At 39.9% G+C, this 15986-nt stretch overlaps 1 protein-coding gene across 3 annotated transcripts in view; it reads left to right on the top strand.

Moving 5' to 3' along the window:
* The window catches only part of stxbp1a (syntaxin binding protein 1a), a 29990-nt gene extending 14058 nt beyond the window's left edge, over positions 1 to 15932 (top strand). Inside the window, exons 7-20 of one of the 3 annotated variants that reach the window (XM_067483766.1) lie at positions 1495 to 1643; positions 2078 to 2162; positions 2327 to 2457; positions 2574 to 2681; positions 2791 to 2851; positions 3290 to 3355; positions 3441 to 3521; positions 3767 to 3905; positions 4403 to 4512; positions 7527 to 7628; positions 7937 to 8022; positions 9216 to 9370; positions 10325 to 10482; positions 13825 to 15932. In XM_067483766.1, coding sequence (XP_067339867.1) covers positions 1495 to 1643; positions 2078 to 2162; positions 2327 to 2457; positions 2574 to 2681; positions 2791 to 2851; positions 3290 to 3355; positions 3441 to 3521; positions 3767 to 3905; positions 4403 to 4512; positions 7527 to 7628; positions 7937 to 8022; positions 9216 to 9370; positions 10325 to 10434 — 1383 coding nt within the window. In that variant the 3' untranslated portion in view covers positions 10435 to 10482; positions 13825 to 15932. Of the gene's footprint in view, positions 1 to 1494; positions 1644 to 2077; positions 2163 to 2326; positions 2458 to 2573; positions 2682 to 2790; positions 2852 to 3289; positions 3356 to 3440; positions 3522 to 3766; positions 3906 to 4402; positions 4513 to 7526; positions 7629 to 7936; positions 8023 to 9215; positions 9371 to 10136; positions 10256 to 10324; positions 10483 to 13824 lie in introns of those variants that run through there. The other 2 variants (XM_067483767.1, XM_067483768.1) reach the window with 2 other exon arrangements.
* Positions 15933 to 15986: the final 54 nt, after the last annotated feature.

Below are 15986 nucleotides of genomic sequence, written 5' to 3' on the forward strand. Positions count from 1 at the left end.
TTTGCTTTTACAATTTCTTAGTGGTTGTGAGTGAAAACCAGAGAAAGAGACCGAGCGAGAAACCAAGAAAAAAAAAAAAAACACTTGAGCGAGAGCAGCAAGAGATCGATTAAAGGCAGGTGGGAGGAGAGAGATGCTGCGAAGGACACAGACAGGAATAGTAACAATGAGGTTATGGGTTGTTAGAGTCAGGGAAGGATAAAACGAGATGGAGAGAGAAACACAAATACAGTTGGAGGCTCAAGCTGCTGACTCACCAGTCATTCTGTTTATTGTCAGGCCATTACAGAAATTTGTCACACGGCCTTCCCTACTACCTCTCTCTCCTGCTTCTCCGAATTCCTGCCTCCAAAGACGTTTTTTCTCATCCCTCCCTCTCATTCCCTTCGTTTTTCTGTTTTTATCCCACCATTCCTTCATCCTTGCCTTTGGACGTCGCTTGTTTACTGCTCTGCATCATTTTTGTTTTTTCCTCTTGCTTTCTTTGTATTTATTCTTTCCCATAGTCCAACCAGATTTTCCAAATGTTTCTCTCCCCACTCTCTATCTCCCTTATCTCTCCTGCCATCCATGTTTTTTTCTTTCACTCTATAAAGATGCTGCTTAACACACAGTGCCTTGCTCCCCTCCTGTCTACTATGATTAATTCAAAGTCAGTGGTTTTCTGCCCCCAGGCAAAGTGCTGCCTCATAGTCCTGCCCACAGGCTGAAGCTCTCACCCTATTGGATGAGTCTGGATCCACAAAGGGGGCGGCAGCCAATGGTCACCGAACTAATGCAGAGACCCTTCTGCAGCACTGAAGTGTGGTCATGTGATTTAAGACAGATGGGGTGGGAGGAGGGAGTGGTACTGAGTGATGCAGGAGAGAGGAGAGGAGGAAGCACAAAAACCAGAGGAAAAAAACAAAATGAGATGAGAAGAGGAATTGAAAAATGAGGGGAAAAAAGGACACAGAGCAGAAAAAAGAGGGAAAGTAGAAAGAGAAAGAGCATAGGATAAAAAGATGATGGGGGGAAAGAAGATGAAAAAGAAATTGGGCAGAGGAGATAAGAAGAGTTTTAGAGAAGATAAGCACAAGGGAGTTTAGCCAACAGGAGGAGAGAGGAAACAAAGGAGACATGAAAAAGGAAGAGAGGAGACACAGGAGAAGACATTAAAAAAGAGTTGAAACATGCAGAATGAAAACAAAGAAGAGGAAAGGAAAGACAATAGGAGGAGATAAGGAATACCTCAGCTGCTCATAACTCACTGTCTGTCAACAACGACTGTGTCGAGACACTTTCTACAATCCTGAAAATCTGCTTTCGTGATGGTCATCAGGTTTCCCGCACAATCTGTTCATGACTAAAAGACAAAATGTTTCAGGCCGCAGCAACGCATCATAAATAGCATTACTGTATGCATTATAAAAAAGTTGCAGGAAAACCTAAAACAACTTAAGTAGTAAGTTTTATCGGAGCAAAGTAAACAATGGGTGCATGCTTATTGTGCAGGTGTACTCTCTGGACAACCCAGATGCCTTCCACAGTTTCTACAGCCCACATAAGACCCAGCTTAAGAACCCAGTGATGGAGAGGCTGGCTGAGCAACTGGCCACGCTTTGTGCCACCCTGAAGGAGTACCCTGCTGTCAGATACCGAGGGTGAGCAGCAGTGGGCGCTAATGAGATGTAGCTGTGGGGAAATGGTGGTTTCCTAAATAAGCATTAATGGAAATGGATTATTTGGAAATAGTGGTGTTGGTCTGTATGGGAAATATTGCAAGTGAAAATTATGAAAGATAGAGTTACACAAAAACAAAAAAATGTTCAATTGATCTGTGATCCTAGGTATTAAACACATTTCTTTTCATTAAGCTGAAGTGACGTCTTAAGTCATAGACACAGGTCTAAAATTTGGCTTCCAGTTTCCTGGAGGGCTGATTAATTTATTAGTACTCAGAAAGCTTCAGCTATCCTGAACTTTGGCAGCACTGCTAAAATGCTTCCATGATTTCCGTGCTCCCACCTATAGTCCTTTAGAAACCGCAGCCGGTTTTGATTGCTTACACGCATCTGTCAATCTGTCACTCTCTCAGTGAGTACAAGGACAACGCCACCCTGGCCCAGCTTGTTCAGGACAAACTGGATGCCTACAAGGCTGATGACCCCACCATGGGAGAGGTGAGACAAGGATAAAAGGTTTATTGTCCCTCTGCTGTTGACTCGTATTCCTGATTCAGATTTTTTTGTAAAGTGTCAAATCAGAATCCTAGAATTACCTGGAGAATACTTAAAAATGTCCTGTTGCTTTTTTCATTCTAGTTTCTGCTTTTGTCTGTCTATAGGGTCCAGATAAAGCTCGTTCACAGCTGATCATCCTGGACAGGGCGTTTGACCCTGTCTCACCTGTCCTGCATGAGCTCACCTTCCAGGCCATGGGCTATGACCTGCTCCCCATCGAAAACGACGTCTACAAGTAAGAAAAATTATGAGGCTTGTGAGGCCAATGTTTAAATTTGAATTCAATTAAGAAACACAAATTAGTATGGGTTAAGAAAAAAGGGAAATCTAAACAGAATTTAACCTCTTCAGGTATGAGACCAGTGGTATCGGAGACTCTCGCGTCAAGGAGGTACTGCTGCACGAAGACGATGACCTGTGGGTGAGCCTGAGACACAAACACATAGCTGAGGTGTCCCAGTGAGTACTTTTCTTCATACGTTATATATTTCTTCAGCCAGTCTTTTTACTGCAGCAACTCCTCTCAGGTGTAACTGATTCTTCTGTGCTCTTTGGTTTTTGTCATCAGGGAAGTGACACGTCAACTGAAGGAGTTTTCTTCCAGCAAAAGGATGAACACAGGAGAGAAGGTAAAGAGGAACTTGCTAAAAGACACAGTGATACATTGATACATACTGTACAAACTGAACACATATAGTAGTATATCGCTATGATATTGGAACTGTATTGTGAGCGTAATTAAAAACCTTATAAAAACCATAAATTGTTATTGTCTGTATTCAGTCATTTAGGTTTAGTTCCACACTGACAGGAATAGTTCTACATTTTAGGAATAGGCTTAGGTTACTTTGTTGCTGAGAGTTGAGAAGAAAATCATTAGCATTTCACTTTCAAAGCTATAACCAGCAGGCCTAGTTTAGTCTGACGTAGAGGAAGAGGAACTAAATAAATCTTGAGGTTACTGTTTCATACTTTTTATCTTTTGCTTCTGCTTTGCATTTATAAAAAAATGGGAACATGAAGTTCATAATTCAGTCATATATAAAATCGTCTCGCTTTTGTCTCAGACAACAATGAGGGATCTGTCCCAGATGCTGAAGAAGATGCCTCAGTACCAGAAGGAGCTCAGCAAGGTTTGTGTGTGTTCATGTGCACGTGTGTGTTTGCTTCTGTGTGTGTGAGTGTCAATGCTAAAACTGTGGGTTGTGTCTTTCACAGTACTCCACTCACCTGCAGCTGGCTGAGGACTGTATGAAGCACTACCAGGGGACAGTGGACAAGCTGTGCCGTGTGGAACAGGTGAGAGGAGGGGAAATGATAAAGAATAGAGCTGAAGGAGGAAACTGCCAAGAATGGATGTACAGTGTTAATAAAAAACCACAGTGTGGTAGTGCAGAGTCCACTTGAGCCCGGAGGTGAATTATGCAATAATCTCTGAACTGCAATAAAATACTTTTCCAGTTTTAGTGCACGTTTCCAGAGTGTTTTAGGTAAAAACGTGACTCTGATGTTTCAATCAGGTCACCTGTGTTCTTTCGTTTTAGGATCTGGCCATGGGGACAGATGCTGAGGGCGAAAAAATCAAAGACCCCATGAGGGCTATTGTGCCCATCCTGCTTGATGCCAACGTTAGCACATATGACAAGATCCGTATCATCCTGCTCTACATTTTCCTCAAGAATGGTGAGAAGGAGACTACAGGTCCATAAAGAATGAAAAAAGAGAAAAGATTTGTTTTGGTCCTATTTTGGTATTTATCTTTGTTATTGCTTCAGCTGCTGTCTTTTTACTTTTGAAATATAATGCAGACTTGTGAGTATTAGTATTTTTGTACCTCACAACTGCTGAATGGTCAGAAATTATGTGTACAGTGACATTAACATGGTAATTACCTACCAATCCAATTGGAATATGAAGTATTATAATAATTTCTAGTCCGTTCTCTCTAGATAGATACAGATTTAGAAGAATTACAGAACTTCAACCCAGTAAAATCAAGGTACTGTAGGTAACAAAGTACAAACCCAGTGATGTAACACTGTTTGTGCTCAAGTTGCAAAACCTGCATTTGCTTTCATCCTAGATAATAAAATATATTAAAAGTAAACATGTGTGTTTTTACAGTACTAAGATATGATCTGTGTGTGTGTGTGTGTGTGTGTGTGTGTGTGTGTGTTCAGGCATTACAGAGGAAAACCTGAACAAACTGATCCAGCACGCTCAGATTCCCCCTGAGGACAGTGAGATCATTACTAACATGGCTCACCTGGGCGTCCCCATCATCACAGATGTAAGATCCTCACTCTTCAAATGTCATCTCTTCATCTGTGTTTTTCATCCCTCCCTTTATTTTGTATTTCCATCTCTGGTTTTCACAGTCTCCTTCAGTCTGACGTGTCCTCTCAGTCTTTGATGTCTTTACAAAGTTAAAGACAGGGAGACTCTGTCATATCCCTGAAAAAGTAAAGCCGATGTTTCATTGTGAAATGCTGAAGTTGTTGCTTGCTGTTAAAAATAATCTTTCATTTTAGTGTGTTCAGAAAGACGATGGATTACACTGGTGATGTCTTTGCAAAATTCAATTCAACTTTATTTTCATAGCACAAATTTGCAATAAAGTCATTGCAAGTCATTTTTCATAATAACATCAAGATTTATAGAGTAAATCCAACAAAATCTCCTCAAGGAAGTACTAGGTGACAGGGGAGAAGAAAAAGTCCCGTTAACAGAAAAAACATCTGACACAACCAGGCTCAGGGTGGGCGGCCATCTGCCTTAAATAGGGCTGAGTGGAAATTAAAGAGAGAAAAGAAAAGAAGAGCAACTAAAAGCAACAACAAAACACTGGGCAGGTTGGTAGAACACTGGAAATGCTCCTAAACTGGGAACACCTGCAAAAAGGTACAGCTAGACGGAGAAACACAACCACAGAAGAAATAAGACACATAGATAATGTAATGAGAGAAAGAGGGGAGGGTGCTCAGTGCATCATAGGGGTCCCCCAGCAGTCTAAGACTATAGCAGCATAACTAAGAGCTGGTTCACTGAATCTCTGAGCAGCTCTAACTATATGGTTTGTCTAAAAGCAAAGTTTTAAGCCAAGTGCTAAAAGCAGAAAGGGTGTCAGCTCCCTAAATCTGGATTGGGAGCCGGTTTCACAGGGGAGGCCCTTAATAGGTAAAGGCTCTGCTTCCCATTCTAAATAAGTAGGCCTGCATTCTGAGATCGTACTATCAAGTCTTTCAGATATGATGAGGATTGACTGTTCAGAGCTTTATATGTAAGGAGGAGGTCCCAGGCATTTTGTTTAAGTTGAAATGTTCTAGAAATGAGTTCCAAGCTTCATCAAAGTTTGCTGTTTTGTTTTTGTATGTAGCTGATGTTTTCTCTATGGTTATGGGATCTGTGAGATTTGTCCAGTGACTGATATGTAGTGAGCTTTTAGATTTCCAGTTTTTAAAGATTATTTTCTTGGTGATTGTTAAAGAGATGAGTACTGGGTTTTTATATTTAACTTGGAGATGATCAACTTCTGAGATGTGGGGATTCTGCAGCTCATGATAGAGGACAGTGTCTCTGTCACCACTACCCAGAAAGAAAGCACCGGGTTGCAGGCCCAAGTGGCGTGGAAGTAATCGTCAGTGCTACCTGAGGTGCATTGTGAGCAGGTATCTGTGTTGGTTAAGCCCATTTTAAACATTTTGCTTTGAAGGATGTGAGTTCTGTGAATGGTCTTGTATTGTATAAGTTGTAAGTTTGTGTTGCTAGTCATGGAGAAGGTGTTGTTACAGATTTCTATCCAAAAGTCAATAAATTTTTCTATTGGGACTGTTATTATATATTCTTTGTTTGCTATAATAGAGTTTCTTTGACTTTTTTTATTATCTCATCAGTTAGTGTAGGAGGCTGCAGTGGGCTGTTAGTTATTTTCATTCTTGATTTAATTAGGAATTTTCATTGTTGGTATTTAGGTTTTAAATGATAGAAAATGGTTATTCTCAAGTAGGTGGTGAAGGTGAGTGATTCCTTTGTGCTGCCATGCTGGAAAGTGAATTAGGGTGTTGTGTAATTGAAAGTCTGGGTTGCGTCATATTGGGGTATGTTTACAGGGTGCTAGTGTTCATTTTGTGATCTTTGCACCAGGCTGTCAGAGTTAAGGAGATGGTTATTTTCTTTAAATAGTTAATTGTTTTGACTGATTGTGGCATTAAAACGAGATCTGAAACTGATATGGGTTCATATTGATTCTGTTCTAGGTCAATTCATGAGTTGTTGTAATTATCCTTTGGAATCCATTTAAGTAGGTGTTGCAGTTGTGTTGCTAGGAAGTAGTGTTGGAAATTAGGTGCTTCAAGGCCTTGTGATTTTTTTCTTTTGACAGTGAGATTCTAGGTTTTCTTTTTTTTCCAGTAAAAGTGAGATGTTAGTGTTAATAGTTGATTTGTGGTAAGATCTTCATTTTTACTGTAGCAATTCATCCAATGAGTGAAAGTGGAAGGTTCGTCCAGCATCTGAGATGGTCTTATATTTTTTATAGTTGAGATTTAAAAGCTCTGACAGTGAAATGGTAATGCCTAAATGTTGCCAATATGAAATGGAAGGAAGGGGTCCGGTACTGTATCTATGTATGGAAGTTCCAATTTATTGTATAATTTGCGATTAAGGAAAATTCATTAATAATATTAGATTTTTACCTTAGTGAGCTGTAGGGGTCCTGTGACATATTACTGACATATATGTGTTTTGTGATGTGTATTTGTGTCCTGGAGAGAAGCTAATGAAGGAGAAATATGATCTCTCTTCTCTAATTCCAGTCAGTACTTTAAATTAATTGGAGGCTTTTATGGAGCTGTTGGTGCATCCTAATGGTAGAGATTTACAGAAGTTCTGTCTACAAGTCACAAATCAATGCTGTAGTTTTTCAGCATCACCTTTGATGCTCTGAGTTTTGACAATGTTCTGCAGGTGGGAAGAAGGATGTTCTACAGATTTGGAAGAGATTTTGGCCCTTTGTCAGCCTGGCTACAGTGCTCAAAAGAAACATGGGGTTGTTGTTGTTTTCTTCCATCAAAGATAATTAATATGTGGTTCTGGCATCACAGAAGTGCTTGTTATATATTATTAATAAAGAACCTAACTGGCTGTTTAACGTTTATGATGCCGGCTTTAAATTGCAGGTTTGTTTCACTAAACAGTGCAAGCTGCAGAGGGCAGGTCATCAGCGTAAACAGCAGTTTGATGCAGCTGATGATAATTTATCGTTATTTATCACTTTATTCTTTTCTACCTTCTGTCCTTCTCCAGTCCACCCTCCGCCGAGGAAAGAAACTGGACAGGAAGGAGCGTGTCAGTGAGCAGACCTATCAGCTGTCCCGCTGGACGCCACTGGTCAAGGACATCATTGAGGTGGGTTTGTTGGGTTTACATCAGTCAGGTTTGTCATCTACTGTGCATGTTTTTATTTATGTCGATTAATGACAAATCACCTATCAGAATCATTCATGCTGTAGATGTGATTTCTTTTTTTTTTTTTTAACAAGCAAACCCAAATTGGAAACAGACAGAATTGTTCATTTCAGCAGAATCATTAACTTCTAAACTGACAAACTGCATGATGCCATTGTGAAGCCCCCTTTTCAAATGTCTGTGTGTGTGTATGTGTATGAGGCCATATTACTGACAAATATCTCTTCTTTCATCTTGTCTCCCCGCAGGATGCGATTGAAGATAAGCTGGACACCAAGCACTACCCCTACATCTCCACCCGGTCCTCCGCGTCCTTCAGCACTACTGCAGTCAGGTACACACACACACACACACACACACACACACACACACACACACGGAGCACAGTGGCATCTTAATGTATGGTAGTTACCCTTTCATGGCCCTTTTCTTATTATTGAACCAAAAGTAATTTGAAAAGGGAGATGAGCCTAAAGGATCAATACTTGACAGCATGGAGGTGAGACTAATGACTGGCAGCTTAATGAGCCCACACATTCACCAGCTCCAGCCCCAGGTTTAAAAAATGGACGCACAGAGAAAGTCAGTGCTGAAAGTATTTGTCTCCTTTACAAAATAATTGCAATCCTCAGCCACAGTGTGAGCAAAGTGACCTAAACACAAGTCATCGATATTTCCTTATCAATATTTATATGAGTGTGTCTGTGTGGTCAACGCCATGTTGAGCCTCACTAATTATTTTACTCTAATTTGTGTGGAGGCTGCTGCTGTGTATTGATTGAGCAGCAGATTGACTCCTGTTACAAAATGATCTGCCTCCCACTTGTCCCTCCCCCCACAGACCCAGATACAGCCAGCACTGAGGGTCATGTTGGGATGCATGTGGGTTAGGCAAAACCAGCTCCACAGATGCAAATAAAGCCTCTAACTTTGGCATGTGATCTTACATGAGCAGGTGAAACTTAAGTAAATTCATGACTCCTGAATGCAGTAATACATGGCCTAATGTAAAGACCTGGTGTTAGTTGACTCAGCTTTTTAAAAAAATATATCAATTCCCCTAAAGATGTATAATATAAAAAAACATAATATTGCACAGTAGTGCAGTTTGTTTTTTTAAGACTTGTGACCAGTTTGGCAGGGGTATATAAGATGTTCAATAATACTTTTGTCATGTACAAACACAATATATGATGTCAGATAAATTGTTGGCCTAACATAGAAGATGCTATATTCATTTCCGAATGTCACTGATAATATTAACCATCACAAAAGTTTAAATGGACAAGATGCATTTGCAAAAAAAAAAATAAAACTATGTAATTTATTTATCAATCGAGATGATGTACAGCCATATGTATATAAAGCTGACTGCTATAATAATCTGCATTTATGTGATTGTTACTTTATGTGTACTTATTTAAAAATGTCCATCACAGACTATTGTTGTGGGAACATGGGTACACTGATGCCAAACTATAGTGACACTGTAGTAACTAGAGCCTGTTGTCCTCTCTGCTCTGCCAGTGCTCGGTACGGCCACTGGCACAAGAACAAGACACCTGGAGAGTACCGTACTGGACCACGTGTCATAGTCTTCATCATCGGCGGCGTGTCCTTCAGCGAGATGCGCTGCGCTTATGAAGTCACACAGGCCAATGGGAAGTGGGAAGCCATCACTGGTGAGTAGTGCAACGAGGGGCCCCACTGAGTGTGCACGAGAACAGGAAGAAGTTTTCACATGTAGGAAGTGGGCCATGTTCTCTGAAGCATGTTTAGATAACCTGTATGCGGTTGGACCACCAGGGGGCCAGTCAGCCACCTCTGACAGCCCCTGAACAAGAGATAAGCAAAAATATTTAAAAAAAACTCAAGATGGAGGGAAGTGAAATGAAAGAACAAACAAACCCAGAAATAGAAGTGGATACAAAGGCAGTGAAACACATATGACTTTATGTCACATCACTTTTTTTTAAGCATGAGATGTCAGTAGATGGATGATGGTTAGGACATAGCTGAGCTTGATAGTTTCGGTTCAAACTGAGCTGTATTACAAAAAAGGCAACAATCAAACAAAACCACAACCACAACATTAAAACCAAAAGAGGTTATCAATGTTGTGGCTGATCACCGTGTTACTAGAGATGGTCAACTAGAAGAACTCATACAGGATTAAGTGGGCTTTGATATTCAGGTTAACATTTATCATTACAGCAATCACACGGAAGCAGGACAATCTTATGTCCCATATTTAAAAAAGGTCAACAACCTGCGTATTGTGTGTAATATGTTTTGTTAAAATAGCCCTTTATGTCACGTGCTCTGTATTGTTTATTTGTTGTCTTAAAGCTTTGCTAAGCCAGTCTGTGTTAGAAATGGGAAAGTGTCTTGTTGTGCTCTGCTTCAGCTGTTGTCTTTAAAAAAAAAACTTTTGTCTTTAAATTGCAGCCACACCATGTCTTCTTCTGTCTGTGCGTCCCAGTGTTTTTGTGTGCAACATGGTGTGTGTGTGTGTGTGTGCGTGTGTGTGTGTGACAGGTTGCTCTTTTTAACCCTATTGTTTTTGGAGAGAGTGGGGGACGGGGTGCGACATGTGCTGTGAGACGAGTGGTGAAGCCACCTCTGTTCCTCCACAGGTTCCACCCACATGCTCACCCCCACCAAATTCTTATCGGACCTGCAGCACCCCGACTTCCGAGAGTCCACTAGGGTGTCCTTTGAGGACGCAGACCCCTCAGCCGAGTGAGGCAGAGACAGATTGGGAGGGAGGGAGAGAGAAATCACTCTGAAAAAAGTAAAGGCAGCCGCACAAAGAAGCTCTTTCTGAAACTTCACAGAACAAGGGCTTCCTCCATGTTCCTTCTGGTTCTTTGAACACCCGGCACTGTTTTCTGTAACTCCACCCTCCACCTCCCCGTGTCCCCCAGGGATGGGCCCCCCCAACCTTTCCTCACTGCATGGGCTGCTCCATCTGGCCTCACAATGCTGACAGTCAGCAAATAAAAGTGGGAGTTCTGCTGTTCAGCCAGGTGTAACATCTGGGCTGAGCCTACAGGAAGACTTCACATTAAAAGACTCACAGACTTAATGATCCAGATGTTCCAAATAATATATTTTTAAATTTCTGACAAGAAGATCATTAAAAAAAAATTATGAAACATACAAGTGTGCTAAGAAGTTACTTTTTAGAACAGAATATTACTGTAATGTTGTAAAAACTCTTTTTAAAAATGTCCATTGAACAAATAACATTTGAAAATTATTCAGAAGCCGCAAAGTGCAACAGCTATTGTCGCAGACATGATGTGATGACGGTTAACATGGTTCATGGTTCCCAGAGCCCAGAAAGGCTCATTCTGCACATCTGAAGGGTGGACTTTTACAAAGGTCTGTGCTGAGGAGTGGCCATGCCTGAGGGGGTTGTGACCCCATCCCTGCTGCCTCCTCCCATCATCTCAGTTGGGTGGATTAAATCGGCTCTCGACAGCCACCCAAAGGCCCTTTGAGCCCGCTGAACACTCACTCCAGATTTAATCTACCCCGATATCCATTTTTATCAGTTTTTGCCGTCTAATTATTTTTGTCACCGTTTTTTGTTTTTTTTTTCTTTCAGGCAGGTTCCTAAGTTGATAATGGATTTCTACAACATACTCTCCTTTTTCCTTGTGCTTCTCCGGTTCTCTAACTTTGTCCATGTCACTCTCTCTCAGCCCACCATCACATGCTTACATGGCTTATCTGCAGAGGGCAGTGGATATGAACAACAGATCACCATGATAATTCTTACAGGATGCTGACACACGGGGCAGTTTTGGTGGCTCTAAAAAGTAAAACAGTCAGTTTCAGTGGATTCTCTTCAGCTGCCCAAATCATTGCCCTGTGTTTCACAGCATCAGCGATGCCTCTCTGCTAAGAATGAGTCAGAGAATGTAGCATTGCTCCACCTGATATGCTTTAGCAACCTAACTAAAACTAAAGATGTCACACATGTCAAACAGCCACCTCGGACCCATCCCCTCGCAAATTTAAGACGCTTTACATTCCTACCTAAACTCACCCTTTGCACTAGTAGCACACTATTAGTTCAATCAGGTTGTTTTTACAGGAACACAAAAGTAGATAATGTTTCTACAGAGAAAGGATAAGATGTGCACCGTTAAACCAAAACATGAAGGGATATCACAGTGCTGCTTTTATTCCTCGGTTCAGATCTCTAGTGTATCCTAAATGGCCATGTGGTGGCATTATCTACATGAAAAATACATTTCTCCCCTCTCCATCACATTTCATGTCTTCTGTCATTTACTTTTAGATTATTAGAATCTGAAGAATCCTGTAAACAAACGTTTGAAACATATTCATAACCACCGCATTGCCTGTCGCTGTACACATGCACATTTCACCATTTAAAGCTGGATTTTTAGCCATAAAGACATAAAAATGATGTCCAGCCATCATTCCGTACCAATCTGCTAAAGCAATATCTTTCACAAACCAAGTTTTGGTTGTATGGTTTCCTGAGTAAGTAGCTCTCACCATAAGCAGTATGAGTTCTCCCCTGCATACTGCTGCATTCAACACTTCCTGAGCAAAGTGGCCATCCCTTTTTAAAACAACTCTTTGTTTTATTTTGCTATTTTTGCCTGTACCTAACCATGGACAATAATTTAGAGGCATTGGTGATCAACATCACAGTGTTGTTTCTGGGGCAACAAGGCCCATGAAGCTGTGTGTTTGAGGAACAGCAGAGAAGCAGGCGAGGCCTGTCTGACGTTGACCTCTGTGACCAAACCCCCACCCACCATCCCTGAAACCACAAGCCCTGCATCACCATATCAGTCCAACTCGAGATGGGTTTGCCTCTTTCTCTCCTGTTTCCACCTTCAGCTACTTCCAGTTGTTCTTCTGAATTCTCACAGGATCAAGTTTAGTTTTATCTGTATGTGAAGCATTAATCAAACCAAACTGCAAACTGGAAACATGCAGCTTTGCAACAGAAACAAACCACTGTAGGTCAAATACTGTTGATACTGTTGAAAGTGTGTGGAGTAAACCAGAAAGTCTGTTTGCCTTCTCAGTGACCAAGAAAAAAGATGGTCGTAATCCATCTATTAATCTGAGAAGAAATTTGGCAAAATCTTGCTTTACTTCAGCCATCACCTTTCAAGTTTTAAAGTGTATGAAATGTGTCTTCAGCTGTCACAAAAGTCCATCTCTATGTTAGTAAGGTAACAAAGTTTCACATTTCATTCTTTTTTTTTGTGAACCACACACCTATTACACTAAGATTTTATGCCTTTTGCTTTTGTTTTTCTTTTTGTACTTTCTTAAGCAGTCGTCTTCAGCTGTCTGCATGTGCTTTAAGTACAGGCTTATTCATTTATTTCACACGCCTCTCTCTCTAACTTCTGATTGGCTGTGCTCTGTAGGCAGCTTTGGTGTTTTAGGTTCTGCTGCTTCCAGCTCGCACAGTCATGGCAGTCGTGTGGTGCCATCAGTAACCATCCATAATATTCGGCTCCATGTGTTTTAACACAGATCATGAGTTTGTGTTTGTAGATTAAGGGAGGTAGTATTGGAAGTTGTTGACATGGTTCACAGTTCCACCTAAATCTGAAATGAAATGTGATTTGAGCTAATTAGAGAAATGGAAAAGTGATTAAAGTTTTTACTTTTCTAATGGGTGTAGTGATTATTACAGAAGCCATATTATTAGTTTTTATCTACAGGTTTACAAAAGCCTGAAAAGTCTAAAAAAAAGTCTAAAACTCAATGCAACAAGACAGAATACTAAAAATATTTTTACCACAATTTACTGTATTCTTTATTTGAACTGCAAATACCCAAAGCACTGAAACTTTTACTTAAGTATAGATAGAATCTATAGTATACATTTTTTAATCCCTTTGATACATGATCCATTTTAACTGATTGGTATCAATATTTTCCTTAAGTGTTACTGTATGTGAGACTGCGTTCATCCATGATAGACATTCATAGCAAGAGCTGAAAACACATTTGTCATTGGTTTCTTGGCAGGTATGCAGATCTAACAATGTGTGTGTGTGTGTGTGTGTGTGTGTGTGTGTGTGTGTGTGTGTGTGTGTGTGTGTTTTATGTATGTGCTCGTCTCCAGGATCGACCAGCATCTACACTCCCACCAGTCTGCTGGAGCAGCTCAAGGCCATGAACAAACCAGACGAAGAAGTGACAAGCTAAAATCTCTCCCCTCCGAACCTTAACCCCTACTCCCCTCAACCCATCTTACCTTTGTATCCTTCCCCAAAACCCCAATCCATTAATTGTGTATGCATCATGCTTGAGAAGAAAGACGTCTTGAATTAAAAAAGAAAATGTTGTATCAAAGAATAAAATTGTTGCAAGTATTCTCATGTTTTACAATGGATGCAACTAAATACTTATTTAAAAAAGATTTAAATATCAGAAGAGAAGGCCATTTAAAACTGAAAGTACCAAAATGTAATGCTGTATACTATGAAACCTGCTAGAATGTGTAAAAGATAGGCATTTTCTCTTGTTTGTTCCTTTGGGTTACCTCCTTGGTGTGAGTTTTATTGGAAAGCGGGTGGAGGAGGGATGTGCAGTTTGAGAGGTTGATGTTGTAAAATATCAGTCGACATGCAATATATAAATATATATACAATTATTCCACCCAAAAGGAGTCACCCTAGCCCATATCAGATGTTTGTATTCAGTAGCATGCTTGGACTTGTGTGGACTGTTAATGTTTTTGTATCCAGTGTGGATTTTCAAGGAGCTGCAGAGTTAGCATTTCGTTTTTTCCTAAGGTGATTAAATACTCCACCAAAAATCTTTGTTTTGAGTATCAAAATGTTGGTAAACCTTATTTGAAACTTTCTGAACCAATCCTGTAGTACAGTATAAGGTGTATGAAAGTATAAGGTAGTATACTTCTAAGTATATACATAAATGTATACTTATCTAATGCATTATATTCAGACATGGTTTAATGCTCAGTAAATGTGGCTGATATTATAAATGTCCAGAACCACAAACTGAGGCCTACAAAAAGTGTTTATTGCTTTGGGTGCTCATTTTAATTAAATCATTTGTTGAATAAAACAAAAAGGTATAGCATTTGATTTTTTAAATGTTAATTTATACATGCGTTATTTAAACTTTGTATGGGTGGAACTCCTGGTTGTTCCTGGCACACACGCAGTAGCCGTTTTTGCAGGTGAACAATATAAATGTGGACTTTACTACAGGCCTGGTTTTACAAGTTTATACGGATATTCGGTTTTTTGAGCTAACCTCAGTTGTTCTTGGATCCATCTTAACAGTGTATAGCTGCTGAGTAGTTGATACTCAAAACACAGTTACATTTTAGGTTAAGTATTTAGTTTAAAAGCATTGGCTGAGGAAACAAAACAAGCTCTGTAAAAAGCAAAGTAGCTAACGCTTAAGAATCATCCCTCCTCCGGTTTTCAAGACTGTAAAGTATTTACTTGCCAAATGTTTTTCTTTCTCCTGAGAAACTTTACATTTTAATGTCAAAAAGGCCATTGCTTGCTGATATTTAGTGAATAAACTTATAATAAAGGGGCCAGTTGTATTTCAGTATTGTACTCCTGTCAGATTAAGTCTATCATTGGTTAGGAATGATGTTTTTGGGCCATGCACTGAGTAGTGTTGTGTATATGCCATATGTTGCTGTTTTAGCGTCTCACTGTTGACTGGTAATATTTCTGACTGTGAAATAGTGAAATCTTTCCTTTGAAAAAAAAAAAATTCCAATGTGAAGCCGCTGTGTTTGTGGTGTTTTAGCTGTAGCTGTTAGTGGTCAACTGGGGAAAAGATCTGATCTATTTTCTTTGTCTGTTTCCTCCACTTGTGCAATGTAAAACCCTCAAATGGTGAATGGCTTTGCAAAAATACTTAAACCCACCTTTTTCACTTTTATTTCCTCTTCCCTTTCTCCTGGCCAAACAACATGTATATGTTGCACTATAATGCATTTTCTGTGATGCAAATGCTTGACTTTGTGTTTATTTTTTCTATTATTTGCTGTTGTATAGGGTTTACTTTGTCAAATCACTTGATTTATATCAAAATTATTTATCAGAAAAAGTAACGACACATAGTCTGTCCTAAAACTGTTTAACTTATTGGGACTGTATGTTTGCGAGTGTTGAAGCACAAACAATACTTCCATGTGTACCTAATATGTACTAAGGCTGTCTAATAAATTGGCTTCCATTACATTAAAGTCTCAACTCTTTTTCTTTTAAACAATAGTTTATTATAAAAATAAAT

This window comes from Channa argus, chromosome 18 (assembly GCF_033026475.1).
Source record: "Channa argus isolate prfri chromosome 18, Channa argus male v1.0, whole genome shotgun sequence".
NCBI classification, from domain to species: Eukaryota; Metazoa; Chordata; class Actinopteri; order Anabantiformes; family Channidae; genus Channa; species Channa argus.